This window comes from Elgaria multicarinata, chromosome 3 (genome assembly GCF_023053635.1).
Source record: "Elgaria multicarinata webbii isolate HBS135686 ecotype San Diego chromosome 3, rElgMul1.1.pri, whole genome shotgun sequence".
In the NCBI taxonomy this organism is placed as follows: Eukaryota; Metazoa; Chordata; class Lepidosauria; order Squamata; family Anguidae; genus Elgaria; species Elgaria multicarinata.
Window position 1 is genome coordinate 37889521 of NC_086173.1, and position 22765 is coordinate 37912285.

The 22765-nt window shown below is 43.5% G+C and overlaps 1 protein-coding gene across 2 annotated transcripts in view; it reads left to right on the top strand.

The window, feature by feature from the left end:
* IKZF4 (IKAROS family zinc finger 4) overlaps positions 1 to 22765 on the top strand; it is a 69016-nt gene that overhangs the window by 27345 nt on the left and 18906 nt on the right. For both annotated transcript variants that reach the window (XM_063119977.1, XM_063119978.1), the window contains exons 3-5: positions 7733 to 7837; positions 14027 to 14287; positions 17279 to 17446. In XM_063119977.1, the coding sequence (XP_062976047.1) occupies positions 7733 to 7837; positions 14027 to 14287; positions 17279 to 17446 (534 nt within the window). The remainder of the gene's footprint in view (positions 1 to 7732; positions 7838 to 14026; positions 14288 to 17278; positions 17447 to 22765) is intronic.

Sequence of the window (22765 nt, forward strand, 5' to 3'; positions counted from 1 at the left end):
TGGCCTGTGGGAACATCCAGACTTGTTAATAAGAAGTAAAGGAAACTCCACTGGCTTACGTGTGGTAGGTGTTTTCTTGTTGCATGGGAATTTATAAAAAGATATTGTGTATGCTTATTGAATCCTAAGGTTTGCCGTTCTATCAATGATTGGAACCCTGTGCATTCAAAGATGTTGATGAAGGATCAGTAAAGAAACAACCATTACTTGTCTGGTTCCTGGTTGGGTGGGTTAATTCAGTTTCATGTATGGAATGTTGTCCCCCTGTGGGATATATGTTTTCCACTATGTGCAGTCCAGTATGTTGCAGATGATCTGTGCCTTCTTTTTCAACTGAGCTCTATCTGTACTACATTTCTGACATTAGTGTATCATGTGATCAAGAAGAGCTTACAGGCAATTTGAGCAAAGCTATGCAAGAAATACAGCAGAGATATTTCCTGGTTTGTCTGTTGATGGGGAGATGTTCAAGAAATCCAAGTGATCACTCCTGTTCAGGGAGATTTAAGTGGTCACTCCCGGTCAGATGCTTAGCTGCCTTTAGAACCCACCCACCCCCAAAGTGAACACGTTCTTAACTTTTACCGCAAAGGCAGTCAAGTTTAGGGCTTTTCTTCAACTAAAGCCTTTCAAACAGATTTCGAAAAGTCCAGAAAAGTATTTCCCCAGCTAGGGGTCCAGAAATGTGCTTGTCAGATTTCCAGTGGCACAAGTACTCTTTTTTTTTTAATGGACTCTAAAGGAGCAAAATGCTTCATTGGTGGTGTTCAGCATGACATAAAAAATGTGATTTTGTCCTTGTCCTTTGGTGGGGTAGAGGTAAGGTTGATGGCAACCATAAAGTTTGGCTGCTACGGCCAACCAAACGTTGTGAATCCCTATTACCACTTCTTTTTAGATTGGCTTATAAAGCTAGGACTGTTCTCAGGTTTACTCAAATCATGAAATCTGCTCCTCCATCTTCTTTGACTAGTTCTCTCATCCTATCCCTAAATGTTGTTGGACTTTTCTGGGGCAGCAAAGCTGCATATGGATTTTAGTTTCTATTATCCTCTCTTCCAACCATTTGAAAACTTTTTTTAAAAAAACTGAAATTGTGTCTTTCTCCTGTTTGTGTGTATACTCATCATGGAAAATATTGTGCCATTATAAGCCCACCAAGGAAAAGAAGAAGAACATTGGGCAAGAATTGCAATTATGCCTGCTCTTTATTTTATGTAAAGAACTGCCCAGAAATGCAATTGAATGTTAGCAATAGCTTCTCCTTCACAACTAGTCTAGACAAGGTTAACACCCTGAAATTTGGCTCACAGGATTTCCATTCCAGCACATTCTTGTACCACGAATTGTTGGATGCAGGTCCATTTGCCCTCATTGGCAGTAAAGTGGTTAGACCAGAGGAAGGCACCCTGGTGCCCTCCAGATGTTTTGGACTACCAACTCCCATAATTGGCCATGTTGTTGCTGCTGTTTAAATTTCTTAAATGCCTTTCTTCAAAAAAGAAAGACAGACTCAAGGCAACTTACAACAAAAAGTAAGACATACAACGATTTAAAACAGGTTAAAAAAAAAACAATAAAATACCACAACCAGCTAAAACAACTAAATTAAGAAATGTATTTCCAGGACATTATTAAATTCTTAGGGGAAAAGACAGAAGGGGACATTATTTTGAGTTGGAACTTCAGTGTAATAATGGGATTGACTCATGATGGGTCCAGTAAAATCAGGGCAACTTTCCAGATATTTTAAAGCTTGAATAAGAAATAATTTACTGTACCTCAGAACGTATTACTACCCAAAAGAACAGAAAGATACGTTTTACTTGCTTCCACACTCCACATATTCAGTATATATCCTTTGGGGTGGGGGTGGGGACACCTCAGTTTGCAGAAGTAAATAATGTTCAGATTAAGCCATTTATTTGTGCCCATCATATACGTATAATTTTAACCTGTCTACTGCTTGTCTAGGAAAATTAGTTAAGACAAAGGCAGATGGATACTTTATTATTACAGGATGAATGAATTGTGTCAAGTGTGAAGCGATCCCGAATATTTTTCCTCCCCTATCAAACGCTGATGGGAGTTTTTCATCGTACTTAGGCAGTTTCTGTTGTCAGTTTCTGGAGTGTTAAAAGCTCTTTGATGGGAGCTCTTACCTTTCCAGAGCAACACATTCTTCCCTGTACACAGCATCCATTTCTGTTGCCAAAGGGTAGACAACAGCTGTGGCATTTTTATGTGGACGTTCTTGCCCCCCATCTAGCTAGGTCAATGTTTTCTAAAACTCACAAAAGGGATGCTACACCGTCACTGAGGGCTCTATTTTAGGAGACAGACAAGGCATAAAGCATTAGGGGAGAAGCCTGAATCTCAGCGAAAGGGGACACTGCAGCCGTATGGATTCCTGCTGTAATCGCGCTGCTTGACTGTAAAATGACGGCCGTTTCTCTCACTTCCAGGAATCTCTTCTTCCTGGAAGGTGAGTGGCTGAGTTCACCCTACTGCCGAGATGCAGCCACATACACTCACAGTCTGTATTCCAGTGCTGTTTCCAAGGAGTTGGCTGTGATAACACTCCAGGGTATCTTCAGCAAGGTAGAATAATGTAAGTTAAATGGGAATGGGTGGCTGTCTGAAATAACTCCATGCTGTTTCTGTTTTTATTTATACTTGGCGCCATTTGGGGGGTGGGTGGGGTGTTTCTGATGCCATGCAGAGCAGTGGAAGGAGACACCCAATTTAGATGCAGATAAATTGATCCCTAGGATCCCTTATCTGTGCCAGGGGGATAGTGGCTGTTCAAAATACGACTGCAAGCTGTTGGATATGGATGAACAACAAAAAGGGCAAGCTAAGAGCAGTATGTGTTTATCCAGGGAGCTGCCAAAGAACTCCCCTTTTCTCCTCTCCCCCCCCACCGCCTCTGCTGACTATTCAGTAAAAGCCTAGGGAGAGGGAGGGACCATAATTCACTCTGTGTGCTGGGGAGGATCAGAACAAATCCTAGATTCAAGTCATTGATGCTTAATTTGCTCTGGTGAGAGCTGTTTCTTGCTGCTGGCTATTTCGCTATTTTTAACCACATTATTTCTAACTTTTGATTCAAATTTAATATCCACATTGAGAGGAGCATGGTTACTTCTGGTACTCACATAGGTTTAGTGTGCCTCAGATTACCCTCCTTAGTGTTTGAGGAACAGAGGGGTTAAGGGAAAGGGCCTCAACTTCTGAACCTTTAGGGAGAGGAGGATAAAACATTTCTTTCGAAAAATATATAAATATTCAGAAGGTACCCACATTAGATGCCATGCTTGCATTAAACTTCAGCTCACCTGGTTGGAACAGTGTGTTTCCTTTCTCTTGGTAGATGCTGGAATGTGTTAAGCTATGTGAGAATGAGAACAACAGCTCATTCAAACAAAAACCACCTGTCTATACCAAACCTAACCAATGAGGCTTTCTCCAGAAATGCTTCCTGTCTTTTAGAGTTTGCATTCCAAGTAGATAAGAGTGCTTCCAGACAATGGGTGCACTTAGCAGGAACTCAAATGGTGGGGTGGGAGTACCTCATAGAAAAGATGTGCAGATGTGCACTATTCTTGCACTGCAATGGCTATGCTACCTGCACTGATCATGCTGCTCCAAAAGCATTATCAGTTATTAGCAGTAATTATGCTCTGTGAATAAATATGTATCATTGCTCCTAAAAGGCAGTGGCTGTGTTTGGACAACACAGTAGTTAACGGTGGGGTAATAATCAACTCAACAACTTGTTTATCTAGAGGGTATTCCCCACATGACATGATAATAATCAACCGTGGTATGAATTAGGATCAGTGTTGAATAGACTATTAGTCAATGCTGAGTTGACTCACTCATCCCCCACCCTCTCTCCCCACCTCAGTCTTCCCACTAGTATCCCATCAGCCATTGCTGCCAAAAATCTATCCTGTGAGCTGGACTAGAGTGGCAGCTGCCGCTTTGACTGCTCTTGCCTAGCAACTCTGTGGCTGATGAAATAACCAGCGGTGCCCTCCACATGACACAATAACCAATGGTAGTTCAAATAGCTAACTCTGTGCAGCGTTGGTTATTTGTGTTGGATATTTCCGCCAAATGACCAATTGTTGGTTAAAAAACTCCTGCCACACAACACAATAACCGACGGTGGGTTAAATAACCAACCGTTGACTATCTAAACCACTGTTAGTTATTGTGTTGTCCGAACCCAGGCTCTGTTTGGAAGCACTCTAAGTTGGAGACAGGCCCAGTGGAAGGTTTCTTATTCCCTGAGGCGAGAGCGGAAGAGCTGCCACTACCCCCCATTCCCCCATCCTGCACCCCGCTTACCTTTACCATTGCTGTGTTGGAAGTAACCGCTGCAGGGCTCTCGCAAGACCATGTGGGGCTCTTGAGAGCTCCGCAGGTGCTTCTTCCGGACACAGGTGACAAGGGAAAGAGAGGGCTGGTGGCTGTTTTAGAGAGCTCTGTTGGCTTTGTCGGTGCGCCACCCTGGTGGGAGAGTGGCAGTGCATTTCGCCTCTCCTCCTGCTTCTGATGGGGTTGCCTCACCCTGCATCCCAGCCAACGTGTCAGTTCACACAATTCATTAAAGGAAAATTTAGTTAAGGTCAGTAGAGCAGCTTCACCCTACAAAGTGCTCAGGAAGCTCCAGGTTGCCCACTTTAAATGAACACTACCCAACTTAGTATTGGTGTTAAAAGTTTATTAAGATTATAAGGGTTTGTCCATAAAACCCTTACACAGTGAATTGGGTGATGTAAGGATGGCTAACCTTTTAAATTAGGATATTTTGGCAGGTGTAGTTTTTCATGCCACAGTGCTGCAAGAACTTGATAAGCTAGCAAAATTCCATGAACTGCATAACAAAGATACTAGAGTGCTAATGCTGAAAGGTTGGCCTTTGATATGCTGTGTGTGTGTGAGAGAGAGAGAGAGGGGTGGTGGTGGCAGTGTGTAGAGCATTGTATATTTAACTTCTTTTGATCTGAATCCACTAAAATCGTTGTTAACCTGTCACTCTTGAAGGATTGATGGCCTAAGAAAACAGAACTATAACAACATCTGGAATTTACAAGGGTAGATAATAGTTCATATGTTTGGGCATGTTAAGGATCATTCCTAAACTGAAGTTTCACTGAAAGGTTTGAAAGCTGTAACAACTGAGGTATCTGCTCAGTTTGGGGAACCTTTCAGCTGAAAGACATAAGAGGAGCTCTGTGGGGTGGAGCAGACTTAAGAGAATGACAGACAAACTCCAGGAAGTCTAATAACTTGCAAGCGTTTATCAATACAAGCTGAGACTGATATTGTCAAGTAATTTAAAAAAACTTAAATAGTAAACCCCATTTAACACAGAATTTACTCCTGAATAAACTTGCATTGGATTACACTGTTAAAAGAATTAGATGCACATCCCCCTAAATGGAAGAGAATCTGATACATGGAGTTTTTGAGCCCTGACCCTCTGGTTTCACAATTGCTGGAGCCACAATATTTATTTAAGCCACAGTAAGTTATAGTGTGTTCCAGTGGCCATTGTGAATATTCAGGCTGTCAATTACTGTGACTTATCATGACATGTGAACCCGGCACAGAGTGGGTTGTTGCTGTGGTTAACAAATCACATATATCCCCAAAACAGCCCATGAGTTGTGGGTGATTTATTAACCACAGCAACAATCCACACTCACCAGGTTTGCAAATCATGATAAGCTGGGATGACTGCCCACCACAGCTTCAGTATTCACAATGGCCACAGGCACACTCTGCAGTGCACCATGGCTTATTTTTTAAAAGCGATGGTGGGCTGTTGTGCTCATGTGAATGTGGCCACATTTGCCCAACCATCCTATACACCACAGGAAGAGGAGTTGGGCTTCTGTGACCATGAGTGGGCAATTAGCCCAATTTAAGCTTTTTTGCACCAGGAAATAATAATTTATGATGGGCTATTTTGCATCAGCTCAAAGTGGGATTACATGGGCATTGAATTGCAGGCAGATAGGCTAGGGCAATTATTAAGATGTAACCTTTCAAGAACAAACACTTTTTAGTGATACAGCAATGTCAGTTTGGTGTGTGCCTGTGGCGAGATTGAGGTGTCACTAGGTTGCACTTTCTATTGAGAGCTTTTTCAGGATTAATATAATGTACAATTAATTTTTAAAAACCCAGATTAAGAAATGTAGTCAAGCCAATAGTATGTTGTAATGAACAATTCAGGCGAAGTAATACATTAAATAAGGGAGCAGTCCATGCACGTTTAGGCAGAAAAATGTCGTGCAACTCCCAGCATTCCCCAGTCAGCCATGACTGACTGGGGAATGCAGGGGTTTGTAGGACTTTTTTCTGTCTAAACATTCGTAGGATTGCACCCCAAGAACGTCCTTCCAAAATGATGAATGAACTAAGGGTGAGCCTGGGAAGGTGGGTTCTTAACATAAAAAACGGATACCACATGCTAAAAAATGAGGTCTGACTTAACTGTGTGCCTCTAGACAATCTAATCTAGCACGAGGGCTTAGTTTCTCTAAAAGGGCAAAGATGCCAGACCCTGCAAAACTAGTTTTGTAAATGCCAAGATTCTGGAAATCACTCTGTGTCGTGTGATTTCCATGTATGCCTCAACTAACAATCAGTTAAGATATTTATATGCAGCTGCTTCATGTACATCCCTGTAAATAGTTAAGAGAACCCAATGCTTTTGGTATATGCTCTCTTCCTCTTGGAGGCAACAGCAGTTCAATGGTGGGGTCTTTACGAAGAATATATTTGAAATGAATTCTCTGACAGTCACCATTTTTTCCTGAAACGCCATCATATTGGTCCTCCTTGACAGCATATACTGATTAAATGCTCTTCAGTATGGCAAGTTTTTGTAGGTTGCTTCATTCATGTTGCACATTATTTTCAATTGCAAAGCATCCAACAGCAAAGCCATGTCTACACTGGGTCTTATTTATACATTTATGGTGATTCAGATGGTACATGAAAATCTCTTTATCCGGTAATTGGCATGTAATGAAATATTTGTGCTTCGTTGAGGAATCCTAAATGCTGCTGCAAATAGTGCTTACAAGCATTCAGGTAGCTTAGAGCAGCCTTACCCAACCTGGTGCACTCCAGATGTTTTAGATGATAACTCCCAGCATTCCTCACTAATGGCCATGGTGGCTGGGTGGACGGCAGTTGATCAGTGCTCATTAAATGTTGAACCGTAATTCTAAAAAGTTTATGACTTCAGTCTCTTAAATGTGATTAGGCTGCTTGCTATATGTATATAATAGAATGCAACACCTCTTTTCTGAATGCTGGTCAGCTGCCAGCTCTGTTAACAATGAGATATGGATCTAGATGATCCTCTGATTATCTCAAAATATTCGGTGCAGATCTCTTTACTATTTGGATACGTGTGGATTCTGCTTCTTGTATTGTCATTGCCACCTACGCTAGTCTGTATATAGGCGGGATATAAATTGCATAAATAATTCTCTAGGCATACTGGTGGATTAATTTTTCCTTTAAAGTATGCAAACTGTGAGGGCTAAATCCTACACAATATATCAAGAGAACCTCCTCTTGACTCTTCTAGACTTCTGTCCTGGTCACAGGAAAAAATACATTCATTTCTTGAGATGGATTCTTGCAGCAAGACAGCCCAAGCTTACCTTTGCTCCCTGCTTTCTCCCCCTCCCCACTAAAGGTAATGGAGATTCCTCTTTGGAAAAGGAGTTCACCTCCACGATTGTGGGGCCCACGGTGAGCACACCAAACAGCCAACACTCCTCCCCGAGCCGCTCCCTTAGTGGTGAGTACACGATCTTCTGCTTTCAGTACTTTGCTCCCAAAATGTTGTGATCAGGGCAGAGAGCACCTTCCGTATGTATAAAGCAGAGGCAGGCAACCTTTTTCCCCATTCGAGGGCTGCATTCCCTCACAGGTAATCTATTGGTGGGGTGTGGGTGTGACACGTTGATGATGGGTGAGATTGAAACCAGCAATGGGCAGCACCAGAGCTCAAAGTAAGTGAGTCACCCCTTTTCTCTTTTGGCCAACCTCTTTTCCCTGTCTGCCACTCCTTTTTTCTCTTTTCCTCTCTGTTCCCACCCAGCAGGCTGCCAGTGAAGGGAAAGATCACTCTTGCCAGAGAAGACTGAACTGATTGTGTGCAAAGGGCTTTTGAAAGTAGGCTGAGGCCTAGGGTTGGAGGTTGCCCTCTTCTGGGATTCTAAAAGAATAGTTGTCCCTTGCAGTTTGACCTCATCCAAGAAGGTCTAAATAAGGGTCATCAGGTCTGTTAAGAATCTGCCTGGATTCTTTCTGGATGTAGCCCTGAGAAAGAGGCAGCTTTTGGTATAGCAAATTTCAATTATTTGGACTTCCTACATAGTCATTTAACATTTTCTCTGCCCAGTATTTTCTCCTGTTCCGTAGTTGGGCTTAGAATCATAGAATAGTAGAGTTGGAAGGGTCCTATAAGGCCTTCGAGTCCAACCCCTGCTCAATACAGGAATCCACCTTAAAGCATCCCTGACAGATAGCTGTCCAGCTGCCTCTTGAAGGCCTCTAGGATGGGAGAGCCCACAACCTCTCTAGGTAACTGGTTCCATTGTCGTACTGCTCTAACAGTCAGGAAGTTTTTCCTGATGTCCAGCTGGAATCTGTCTTCCTGTAACTTGAGCTCATTATTCCGTGTCCTGCTCTCTGGGAGGATCGAGAAGAGATCCTGGCCCTCCTCTGTGTGACAACCTTTTAAGTATTTGAAGAGTGCTATCATGTCTCCCCTCAATCTTCTCTTCTCCAGGCTTAAATCGGTGTAGCACCCTACTCGTATCTGTACATGCATATTTCTTTTATTCTGAAAGGTTGTGGCACTGTGCAATTCTTGTTACGTTAGCAGGGCAGAAGGCTGTGCAAGAGCACTTCCCCGAAGAGTGGAAGGCTGGAAACTGGGATTATTCGGGACAGCGCTAGTTATGCTATATCAAGTAGGGAAGGGGGGAGTTGGAGATGGGGGGGCTTTAGATTTGGAGGAAAAGACTTGAATGCCTTGATAGATTCTAGTTTGTGATATTCTGCAACCACAGGCGATTCCTTCAAAAATTAAAACAGGTGATTTCTGTGAAAGCTACCAAATTCTAGAGAAGTGTATGAAATCACCAAATTGAAGAATAAATATGTGTAAATGCATAAGTGTTCCCACACTTGTTTCTGACAAATGTTTTATCACCTGATGATTCTTCTTTATGTTCGGCGGGTATAATCTTCTCAAAACTTAATCCGAAGCTGGAGTGTTTATATTCCAATCCAAAACTGGGTTGTAAATATCGCAATGGAATCCCATTTTAGTCATTTGGAAAGGAACATCCTGAAGTTCATATAATGCTCCCAGTGCTTTAAGGTCTAGTTGGTCCAACAGACGGCATAATCTCATGCGTTCGATGTAGCATGAAAGGAATCCTGCATACGGATTGAACAAGCAGGAAATGAATATCTTCCCCTTTAACAGGGAGATGCTGGCTGATGGTGTTGCTTCTGATCAGTCTTGATTTCACAGCTGGTTCAGCCAGCAAGCTCATGCCCCAGTGGAGCAGGAATATTACATAACCTGTTTTGCCAGCCCGACCAGACACTGCTTTCCTTCTGTAAGGAAGGTTGCAGAACAATAGCCAGCCCTCCCTTCTCTGGCCAGGAAAAAAACAAACCCACTCATCCCGAGGGGATGGGAAAACATCAAAGTTCAGCCAGCATCAATGTATCTGAGCAGCTCCTGCCCCAGTGAGCAGCCTTTCACTTCATATTTGTGCACAGAGGTGTCAGCTTGTGCTGGATCTCCCAGATGCTGCTCATGGGAAATAGGGTTTTTTTGTTTGCTTGTTTAATACTCGAAATTCCAGTCGTCGTCCCACCCTAAGAATGACTTTTGGCCGCAAGTACTGTTCCCATCCTACACTTTGGCTTGTGGTATGGCAGGCTTGCTTAGATAGCTTTCAAAGTCAAAGACCACCACTCCACCCCCTGCCCCACCTAGGGTTTCTGTTAATGAGAAAAGGACATTAAGAGCTGAGGCTCTTGGATGCTGTGGTGCCTTGCCCTGCCTTGGCTCATAGCTCTAAACTAAGGCTAAATCTTGACTTCCTTTTAAGCTGAAATGCATTAATCATGCTATTTGCTCCTTCTTCTTCTTTGACAAAAAGCTGTCCTGAAAGAAGGAGCTTGAGCTGGGTAGTTGTTAAGGGAGGAGTGAATTCTTCTCTATCCCTCCTGGATTTTTTATGCGTGCCCTTGTAGCTGATGCTGATGGGATATGGACCTACCCAATCCTCTCTTGTGGATCTGACCATATCTCACTCAGCGTAGAACAGGCAATTCTGTTCCTCCTTGTTGTGTTGGTTGGCTGTTCTTCTGGGCCAATGGAATTGCTCCCTATATTTCTGAAGGGGTTTCTTATATACTTTTCTTGTTGAACAAGCTATTATATCAGGGGTGGGCAACTTGTGGTGCTCCAGTTGTTTTGGACTACTGCTTCCATCATCTCTCACCATTGGCTATGCTGGCTAGGGCAGAAGGGCCGCAAGTTGCCCACCCCTGAAGTATGTAAATAAATGGGAACAAGTGACTGAGGTGCAGGAAGCCTGCCAAATTCTCTTTGGCTATTCACACGAAGGCTGAAGTGGTTTTAGCCCTTTGCCTGTCTCAGGCCTTAAATGGAGGAGAAGCGGAGATGTATAAGGAAGGGTTCTTTGGGATTAGGAGCCAGATGCAAAGCCATTGGTGGCCATATCCAACTCAGTTTTATTCTTGGAGCTGGACAGCTCTCTGTGGCACTACCGATATTCATGGAGGCACAGTACACTCTGTATTGTATGTGCTTACCCTGGATAGCTCTTTATAGCTCTTTGCTCTAAATAGCCCCAGCCTGAGTTACTGTTTTCTTCCATCCACCATGCCAAATAGAAGGAATTTGCAGTAGGGTTTTTCTTTTCGAAATGTATGCTCAACATTTTGTTTGGTTTTAGAGTAAAAACTGTGCAGAACCCATGTTAAGACACAGAGGTTTGTGAAGAGTGTGTTATTAGTCTACACAGCCTGGCTCTTACTAACGCCATGCCAAGATATTCTGGGGGCACAGGTACATTCTTTACACTGGCCTCCTTGCCATGGCTGCAGGCAGTGGATGTGTGTGCCCATCACAAGGCCTCACAGTTCCCCCTTTTTCTTCAGTTCTGTAGCATGATAGGCTGCAACTGGATGGGGGGGGGGGGGGAGATGCCGGCAATGACCTACATTCTTAACTATTCTAATACTCTGTGGAATGCCACAAATCAAACAGTCTTTAGGAATGTACATGGCAATTAGATGGTAACTGGCACCTTAATTCTATGTACCATCTCATAGAGACTCTATGGGCTACATTCCCCTATCGTGTAACACCTGCGTGTAACAAAACGTGCCATGCTGTGGGCCATGCTGGATGGAGCAGCAATGTTTGCTCATGTTTCTACCTCATGCATATCTAGAGCAGGAGGTGGTGGACTTTTGTTTCAATATAAAAAGGGGTGCATGAGTGAAAGGGACGGAACCCTCTCCCTCCTTACCTTGCTCCAGACATTTTTTCTGATTCCAGAAGGGAGTTGGGCTGGAAGAAATGTACTTGGAGCAACAGAGCATGACAGGAGCAGAGTAGGGTCCAGTTCCCCTTTTCATTTTAAGAACCTCTGCTTTCTTCTTTATAAGTAAGTAGGCTAGACACATGAAGAACAAACATAGGCCATAGCTCAGTGACAGGTCCCAGGTTCAATCCACAACATCTCCAGGTAGGCTAGAGAATTGCTGCCAGTCAATGTAGACCAGGGTCCTCCAGATGATGATGGCTAGTTCTGATGGCAGTTGCAGTCTAGGAACATCTAGAGGACCACAAGTTCTCCATCACTGATGTAGACATCATTGAACTTCATGGACCTTTGGTCTAATGCAGTATAAAGCAGCTTCCTGTGTTCCTGAGCAAGGCTTCTCCGTCCCACCTCGTCTGGTCCTTACTCCAGCTGTTCTTCCATTGCAGCAGAATGCTGCTTAGAAGAGAATGCAGAGGGATTGATAGATTAGGAGGAGGTTTGAACGTGAGAGTCTTTCTTTCTAAATACACTCTGACTTAGGTAGAATGATTAAATCTGGCTATGGACCAAAGCGACAGGAGTGTTTATTCTGTAAGGCCTTTTAACAGCATTCCTTCTGCAGTGAAGGCTACTTCATGTATCAGAGGGTAGAGTCGGGAAGTCCTAATTTCTCAAGGTTACATTCCATTAGCTGCTTCCGGGGGCAGCCCTGCGCTAGATGTTCTCTCTTTCCAAGTTGTGAGTTTCCACTGGCTTGGAAAATGCTTATCTCTATTGGATATGTGAAAAGGTTTTTCCATCCCACAATCATCTACCTATCAGCCATTTGCGTACAGTCTAAACAGGGTGACCCAGGGATATTATTTAAATCCTGAGAGTCTATCCATTACTGTTGCCATTTCATTGCCCTTGTTTTCTTTAGTGAAGAGAAATGCTCTGTGGGTAACAAGTGTGAAATGCCCCACATGCATGCGGCAGCTTGGCGGTCTGATGTGAAACGGGAACTCCAAGCTCCTTTCTAGAGATGTGGTACCACCTTACTCAGTTTTCCTACTTTTAAAAATTTGAGCACATGCTTTACACTTTGAAGTGGTACAAGCATCTCCTGCAAACCATTTAATGAGACTGGATTTACTCTCCTACTGTATGTTCTCCCGGCCAGAACTCATGTTACACCACAGTAGCCCAGTTCCTTGTGCACTCCTATGCGAATCAAAAGACCAGATCCCAGGTTTAGACCTAAGATGCAGATTGTGTATGTCAAAGGTCCATATGTGAAAACAGTCACAAATTCCTCATAAAATAGTCTTATAGGGGGATGGTGGAAAGATTCATAGGTCATGTCACAGGAGGTTGCTCTTCAGATGGTTCCTCATTTTCAGAGTAAAACATCCATCAGTCCTCTCTAGCTGGCTGGGCCTCCAGTAGAGGAGCAGGCCTGCTCCCCTCATCTACCAACCCCTAAATTAATGCTGGGATAGTGTTGGACCATTTCATCTTTTGATACTCACCATATAAGAAGCGTTGGGTTGGATCATACCAAAGGTCCATCTAGCCTTAGCAGCCAGTTGCTTCCAGAAAAGCCCAGATGCAGGGCATGTAGGTAAGAGCCCTCCCCTGCTGTTGCCCTTCAGCAGTGGGTACTCATAGATACAGTGCCTCTGAATGTTGAGCAGCTTTCCCTAGTCTGGTGCCCTCCAGAGGAGATGGAAGGGAATTAATTATGAGAGCTGTAGACAAACCCATCATGTCCTCCCATGAATTTGTCTAATCCCCCTTTGTAAAGCCATCTAAACTTGTAGCCATAAGTGCATCTTGTGGCAGTGAATTCCATCAGTTCATAATGCCTTGTGAAGAAGTACTTTCTTGCTCTGTCCTAAATTTACTCCCAGTTGGTTTCATTAAAAGACTTGAATCCCAGGTTGCTTCTAGGCGGAGGGTTCCTGGCGGTACCAACAAGAAGGCATTGCAACACTGTTCAGTCTTTTTCTTTCTTAATAGGTTTTCTGTGGTAAGAAGAAAAACCCAGAAGAAACAGTGGGAAAACACAGGAAGGTTAAAAATGGATGGGGTCATCTGGACTCCCTGAAAATTCCATGAATGAAGCAGGGTGATGGCATGATATCATCTGGAAGCACCCCTAGTATTATGAGGGAGAAGGAGAAAAGGTTATTTCTCCACATTAGAAACTTCTATCATGCCCTCCCCAGCCTTAGTTATTAATAGGGAAAGGTCCTTTATTCATTCTTAATTACTCATTTTGCTTATTCTCAAACTAAAAATCTTTCATTTTTCATCTTCCTTTAAAAAAAAAAAAAGCTTAACCACTTACAAATAATATTAAGCTCTTAATATATTTTTTTCATATTTTTCCCACATAGCAAATTCTATCAAGGTGGAAATGTACAGCGATGAAGAATCAAGCCGTCTGCTATCGCATGATGTCCGGCTCATTGAAAAAGAGGAGAGTGTGATTGTGGAGGATTCCCTCTCTGAGCCCCTCGGCTACTGTGACGGGACAGGGCAGGAGCCACATTCCCCTGGCGGCATCCGGCTACCCAATGGCAAGCTGAAATGTGACATCTGTGGGATGGTGTGCATTGGCCCGAACGTACTGATGGTGCACAAACGCAGCCACACCGGTGAGCAGGGGCGTTGCTAGGCTCTTAAAAGATTCGGGGCCCAGGCCCACCTGACACAGGTCTGCATAAAATTTGTATATGCTAATTTCTATCTATGCAAATTTAGAAATGATTACTAGGAATTATTTAGATTTCACGGAAGGCAAAGCCAGCCAACTTATCATTTAAATCATCTCAAAATAAACCCTGCCCAGATCATCCCAAATCAGTAGTTCCTCTTCAATTATAATTTGCAGTGGTGGGAAAAGATGCAAAAAAAAAAAAAGAGTAGCTGGTAGGATTTTTTTTATGAGCAACACACAGACACACACACGGCAACATTTCCCACAAAATGGAGCTTCAAAGATTTTGCAGTGCTAATCCAAATGCACTCTGGGTTGAGGGTGTTGCAACATGTTGGAGGGGAGGCTAACCCTCTCCCCCCACAGCTGCAATCCCTCTTGAAAGTCACACCCTCTCATGACAATTAAGTTAGGAAGAAGAAGAAAAAACCTTTCCATTGGCACTAATGGGCACTCCGGGCTCTGGAGAATAAATCTGGGCCCCTGGAGAATTGAATCAGGGCCCGTGCCCCATGGGCCCAGGCCTAGCAACTCCCCTGCCGGTGAGCAGCCAAGGCTGCTGGTAAACAATTGCGGTAAGGGATGATACATATGCTTGGCATTTGTATAGTTCCTTAAGCTCTTAATTACCTGAGAGTCTGCTTGTCGCGCGCTAGCAAAGCCTAGTATGTGCTCCCTAAGGTCCCTGGATCTGAAGTTGCCAGGGACTGAACCTGGGACATTATGCACGCCAATCATGCACACAACAGCAGCTGGTGGCTGGTGTGACTGGTGAGACAGAGCCAACGGGTCAACAGAGGCGGAACCAACTCCATTTTGTTTGCTACACAACCTCCTCCCTTGTAACACCTACACTTAATAAATAAACTGAAGGTCATGCAGTACTGTGTTACCTGGTGCGACACAGCAGGGGCACTGCCACAAGTCTTACACTGGGGTAGTTCAAACAAATAAAAGTTGGCCACACCACGCATCTTGTTCAGGAGCTTTTTAAAGGCCTGAAAGTTTGCCAGCCAAAGCCACTGAGGCACATGCTTCCTTAAAACATTTTCCAAGCCACAGCCAATAAAATGCGATGGCCCACAGTAAGCAGAAATGGCTTAAAAACAAAGCAGACAGCCACCAAGCAGCACTAATGGCTTAGAAACAAATAAAATAGCCACCAAGGAGCACCAATGGCTTTGGGGGAGGGAAATTAAAGGCCACCAACAAGCATAAAAATTGCTGGAACGATTAACTGAAGAGCACTGCACGTAATTCTGTGATATATTAATTCATCCGAAATTGGTGCCATTGCCATATTCATCAGTGCAGCCAGAGGTGGAATCCAATCTATTCTACCCCCTACCCGCCTGGTAGACTTAGATTGCAGCCGAAGCCAGTTCATTAGTTCTCTATCAGTTCAATTCCTTTAATAAATCCCCCCCCCCACTCTCAGCTGCAGCAATTGCGAAAAAGAAAATTAAGTAAGCAGTAGCAGCCAACAAGAAGAGAGAAAAGCGCTTTAAATTTATCTTTAAAATCATGAGAAAAATAACATGCCACCTATGGAAAAGGAGGAAACTCCAATGACTACTGATCCCCCATTGAAGCAAGTTTACATACCGGGTGGGTTGTGCTTTGTGGTTTGCCTCCTCAAACGGAGAAATAGCAAGCAAACAAACTCTCAGATTCACTCTCTTGCTCCCTCCTTCTTTTCTATTTCAAATTCAAGAGGGTATATTCCAACGCGTGTCATGTTCTCAACAAAAGAGACAGACTGCTTGCCTCCCACAACCACCTACTGCAAGCGACAAGCTGAGTTGGGAGGAGGAGGACAAAGCAGGCAACCGCTCAGCCTCTGTTTATTTTTCTTTCCTTTTTACTGATTTTGGTCCAGTTGGACCGCACGGCTGCAGCGCCACCCCATTACCAGCAGAATGTGGTCTCCCCTTCTCACTCTGCAAAGCCAGAGGGAGCCAAAACTGGGTAATTTGGAGGTTTAGGGGGATCATTCCTCACCCGCAGGTGCTCAACAGGTAGTTCCCCAGTCCTAGGGGGAATGGTTTACGCCTGCATACTTGGTATACCTATGCAGTGCCTTCAGTGGATACATTGCCGGGCTGCTGCTGCTGCTGGAGGAAAGGACAAGCCACCAGCCACAGCATGGTAGCATTCAGTGGTACCGCAGCCATAGGTAAATTTAAAATCAATGTTTGATGCAGGGGGGGAATGAATGGGTGGGTGTTCGGTGCCCAGCTGCCCTAAAGGTCCAGCTGTGCCTGCAGGGCCACTGAGCTATGTTCCTTCAACTTGTCTAGTCTAAGGCCATCTAGTGAGTTCGTGGCTGAAGCGAAATTTGAATCAGGGATCTTCCTGGCTCATTCTCCTAGCAACTGAACTATACAAGTTCCCAGGAATTTTAGCCAAAGTAAAAGGAACAAAACAGGTCTTATGATTGGAAGCCTTATGGTTAGCATCCAAGAGCTGGGTGACACATTTTGGGCAAAGTACATCTCAAAATAGAGCTTGAAGATGGTAACAGGCAGAGTCTGAGGCTCAAAAGAGATCATAGAACTCGTGCAAAGAGCAAGCAACTGGCCTGTGACCTTGGACTTCTAGCTCTGCCTAGCTTACCTTGTCTCCGATTCTCTGTGTATGCAAAAGTGAAAGCAACACTTAAATGATATTGTGCTGTTAGTGTTATACCCCCAAAATGATTATTTAGAGTGTGAATGTTGATCCCATTTAGGATCCTGTCTAAATGTTTGTAACCTGGATTAAGGGATTCTGGATTAGGAAAAAATTAATTTGGCCACGGAATAAACTCCCCGCCCCCCTATGAAAAGGGAGGCATCGCAAAGGGGATAAAAGCTGGGGCAGTGCTCCGTGAAAGCAGGGCTCAAGGCGAACCTCTCTGGATACTCACTAACAAGGCTCTTCTTTCTAGGCGAGAGGCCATTCCATTGCAATCAGTGTGGTGCGTCCTTCACCCAAAAAGGCAACCTCCTGCGCCACATCAAGCTGCACTCGGGCGAGAAGCCTTTCAAATGTCCCTTCTGCAACTATGCCTGCCGGAGGAGAGATGCGCTCACGGGCCACCTCCGCACACACTCAGGTGGGTGACAGGCAGTTCTCCCACCTTGCTGTTGCAGGAGAAGGGCTTGGTGGGTTGGTAGTCTGATTTCTTGCTCTGTGGGCTTGGCCTAAACCACTGTCGCCTAATGTTAGATGCAGAGCAGGTCTCACCTGCTGTCTCCCAATCGCCCCCTTCGTTTGGTTCTGTTGCCTCTAGCCCCTCCCTCCTAATTTGGCTCCACACACTCATGGCTCCTTTGTTTCTAGCTTATGTTACTTCCTTGCTACACCTGTATCCCCCCCCTTCAAAAAGCCGACAGTAGCAGAGGTAGGGCTCTCAGGAAAGTTTCCCATCCAAACAGAGGCCATACGCAGACCTGCTTAGCGAAGAAAGCGCCACCTTCGCTTCATTCTCTACCATTTAAAAAACATTCCTATGATTAAGGCACCTCTCCCAATTTTAATTGGCCCTGGAAGTCTTTATGCCAATAACACCACATTAGACAAATGGCAGCTCTCTCCAGATTTACTTGCTGGTCCTGATACTCCCTTAAGGTGAGACTACTTTGTTGTTCCTTGCCCTCTGAATTAATCTGATGTACTCATGCTAGCCCTGAACAAACCTCATTTGTATTCACTAAATTTCCCTTTAAAGCCATGACTGATATAAAAGTAAAAACAACTAATATCTAAAGGAAGTGTCTCCTAAAAAGTGATGAACTACTTCATCTTACTCTTCTAGAATCCCTCCCCTCTCCGCTTGGTTTTTGTAAGCTACTAGGGGTGCTTCATCCTCTGGAGACAAGCGTTTGTGTAGGATGCTGATGTGGAAATGTGTGGGTGAGTTTGGCAATGGACTTTTTAACCGCAGCATTTGTGTTGTGGTCTTTCATTTAATCTAAAGTCCTGTACTGTAACAATTGGCTTGTTGTAGGTGGGGAGAGTGGAATCTACCCACTTGCTGAGCTTTTTGTTTTCTGTTGGCTCCTGATTCTGCATTGTTTGGGGCCTTTTTCAGTTCACACAGGTGTCTATGGACATCTATAGACACTTCACATTTTACACTTCTCCCACTTCACATTTTACACTTCTCCCACTTCACATTTTACACTTCTCCCACTTCACATTTTACACTTGGCCTTAAAGCTCACTGGGTGACTTTCGGCCAGTCACTGACTCTCAGCTTATCCTGCCTCACAGGTTTGTTGTGGGGATAATATGGAGAGGAGGAAGAACAAGTAAACCACTTTGCGTTCCTTGCAAGAGGAAAGAAGGGAGGATAAAAATGTAATAATAAATAAACACCTAATAGGCAGACAGTCTACAAGTGATTTGTATATTCTCATTATGATTATGGTCTCCCAAAAAGGATGTGATCCCAAACATTTCTAGTGATTTCCTAATGAGACAAATTTTGTGTTTGGTAGGATAGTGAGCTTTTGTGTTGCACAGAGCTGTTCTTTGTGCAAGAACAACAAGTTTCTCTTGTTTGAAGAACTGTGCATTTCTAGCAAAACCCTTGGTCCAATAGAATAGATCATCTAAACTATTTGCATTTCTGTCCTTTTCAAATTTTTGAGCTTTTTTCTGTCAGATTAAAGTTTAACATGGGGAAACTTCATAACCTTTGTAATCTGCTTTGTGTTTAATGGATGGCATCAAACTGTTGTCCCTTATCGTAATTTTTTAGGAGAGTTAACTGCTTCCCCTTTGCCTACTTCCTGGAACTTTTATTGGTCTATATGTGCTCACATTTGTGAATGACCTCTTGATTTTAGTGAAACTTGGAGGAATTTGAACTTTCTATGGATGGCTAGCATTAGCCAGAATTAAATATAGTTGCATTTTTTTTAGTTTTGGTAGAGACACAAAACCATTTGTCTTATGGCTAAAGGGAATTTATAGCTATTTAATTTTTAAAAGGACAGAAATGGTCATAGAGTGCAATATCTGTTATCTCCTGCCATGGTCTTCCATCTTCCTTTGAAAATTTAGGAGGACACTTAAGAATGTTTGAGAAATTTGTTTTGGTTTGGTTTCGATCAGGATTTATCTAATTTGTACCTTCTGGACCGAACATGGACTTCAACGCAATCTATGGCCGAAGTCCGTACATTTCCAAGCTTGCAACGTGATTTATGGTCCTCAAACATGAGTTCGACAGCGCATGAAAAAATGCACATAAATACTCTTTAATCAATAGGAGCGGAATATGTATATTTCAAAGATGTGCTCAATTGCTGTGTACATTTGGGAAATTGTGCACAGAAATACATGCGGATTTTCATGTGAAAAGAAAAACAACAACCCAAGTTTGCAATCTGTTATGGACTCGAGTCAGAAACAACTTCCAGATGGAATTTGGAGAACTTTGGTGAGCTCGAGTTTTGCTGATTCATACATCCTGAAGGACACTGGGTCAAGTTGAACCCCAGACAAATGTCATCATATTGAGCACAATCAAGTCATTAAAAAATTCCACCCTAAAACAGAGAAGCATCGGTTAGAAAGGCCTGATTAGCTTCCATGTGAGCAAAGGGGATCAGCATGTTTTTTTTTGCAAGCTTGCGTGGAGTTTGAGGGACGCCGTGGAACCACGACAGCTCTCTTCACAGATCACTGTGCATTGCGAGGATGCTACTGCTCTGTGCCCTGAGGCCTTTGGTCTTCCTGAAGAGTCCTTCAGTCTAGAGCAATCAAAATCAGCTGTCACTTCCCCCAACCAGCTTCCACTTGGGTTGTTCATGGCGACAGTTAGCCATGGCGACAGCTCATCCAATTCTGACCCTCCAGGGAGCGAGACCGTAGGTACCTACAGTGCTTCGTATGGACTCAGTACAAGTTTGCATGTAACATTTTGAGACCGATAAAGAACTTGCAGTTTTGGGATTTGTTCTGTAGCAAAACAGCAAGGTGTTGGCATTTGCCACCAAGTGAGACAGCTGCCTCTGCAAAGAGCATTTTCAGGGTCATTGTACTCAGGAGCATCAGAAAAGGCCCTTATGGCTAGCCAATTGCATTGTGGGAAATGACATATAGCTTTAGTTAAGTCAGTGTTCTATCTTCAAAAGAAGAAAACTGTCTCACCTGAACAATAAAGTTCAGTTTAGGTCCTAGTTAGAGCTAGAGAAACTTAAGGGTAAAGCAATAGTGGGCAAAGAGCAAAACATTTAGCAAGGGAGTTGGAATTGAACTGCAACAACCCATGCTGTTCAAAGCATATATGCCATTTAGTTATTGTGGCTGTTCTCTAAGGATTCCTAGGAACTATACTCCACTGGCTAAAACTCAGAGACAGATTGGGATCTCCATTAAACTATTGTTCTCAGGGTTGCTTGGATATGTATAGTACAATATGTATCTGCTAGGTCTTTCTGTGGTTTTGTGTGCATGTGAGAAATGGAAGCCCCAGAATATAGTTCAATTTAGGGCCCTCATGTCATTTAACCCAGCGCTAGCTAAGATGTATAACTCCATCCATTCTTTCACCAAACCAGAGATTATTAGGGCCGGTTCACATGACACAGTCAGTTATTTACTACTAATTGAGGGTTGTGCAAGGGTCCTTTAAGCCTTGAATAACCCACGATGGCCGGGTTCATGTGACATGCCGCACCCCCAGTCGTGCCAGTCAGAGGTTGAGTTTTCAAAATGGCAGCCACATACTTATTCTACACACACCCTGTGGATTAAATAATCCACAATGAGCTTGCTGTGTCATGCAAACCAGATCATTTTGTTTATAGTCCTATAGATGAAGACTTGTGCAACAAAGCCCTATCCTGAGCATTCTTATGATATGCTTTGTATAGGAGAGGCTTGTAGCTATCTACTCTTTTAATTATTGGTTAGGGTTTTTGTGTGTATTGGGGTGGGGGGATTCTCTTCCCATTTCTGAAAAGTGCATTGCTTTCTCTTGATGTTCTTGTTATCCTTATCACTGGTTCATCCTTTCCAACTCCTGCTAAGGTTTTGGTACCCCGAGGCAGTGAAATTTGCAGGAACAATTTTGCATTATGCAGTAGAGACAAGGTATAGAGACATGTACTAGTGTGTGTTGGTTTGAATTTCTACTCCCCAGCACCCTGATGGTTCAGGGCACTTAGTTATAATTAAAAACCAACACCCAAAGCATTAAAATCAAAATGAAATCTTAAACTATTAAATCCTGACTTTCCAACTTAGCTGCTCTTACTAAAAACCTGCTCAGATAAAGAGATCTTGCAGTGCTTTCAAAAGATACCTGGACTTAAGTGAGTCCCCAGGGGAAGAGAATATTATAGGTGAGAGGCAGCCTATGCTGAGAATGCTGTGTCCTTGTAAAATGAAATTGTTGCCCAGATGGTATACTAAAGTGTGTGCTCTCAGTTTTTCTTAAGAGACTGTAATGGGGTAGTGATAAGGATGTGGTCTCTTTGGTACATTGGGCTGAAGCCATTAAACCCTCACAAAGGCAATAGCTTTGTAATTACATGCACGGCTTTTGTACTGGAATCTAGAAAGGGCTCTATAATCCAGGGTGGTGTATAATCCATTTCCACAAAATCCAGAGGCTGTGCCCCCAAACCCCAGATTACGTGTACAGCATAAAAAAAAATAATGTGTCCAGACTATGGCAGCAGAAAATAATATGAACTGAATCAGGGGGCACAGAAAATACCCACCTGCCCTCCCCAAAGCCTACTCCTAGAGCCTTTTGGCTTTCAGGCATTTGAGATAGTAAATACTGTTCCCTGTTTTGTTTAGCAAAAAGAAAAGGCAGGACTTAGACCACATTGCAAATTACCTCCTCCATCTATTCCACTCTGATGATGATGATGATAATTATCATCATCATCATCATCATCATTATTTTATTTTTCATGCCACCTTTAAGGGTAAAGACATTCTCAAGGGACCAGCCAGATCCCTGTGCAAGCATAGACCTTGGCTTCCTCAGAATCTCAATGCTCATCTTTTCAAAGTTACTTTCTAACCTCCTGGCTGTGAAAATAAGCTTGGATGTGGGTAGGCAATGCCTGGTGACACCTCAAAAGCTGAGAACAAGGTGACGGAGGAAAACTTCCGTGGCCTGCATCGCTTCTTGTTTCTTGTATGACTGGCAGAAATAGAACAAATGATGTAAAATAAGCAGAGATATGTCAAGATGCTTAATTTGCATGCTTCATACAAGGCACAGAATTACTTTTTCTTGTCTTGGCATTTAAGTGACCTTGGTTCGGAATACTCTCTTAAGGACGTGCAGTATACATAGCCTTGGGCATAGCTCAAAACGTTTGTGCCCGGAACTAGCATGAGTATGTGCTGTGTATACAAACCATCTCAGCTGATGATCAGCAAGTAGGCACGTGCATTTTCC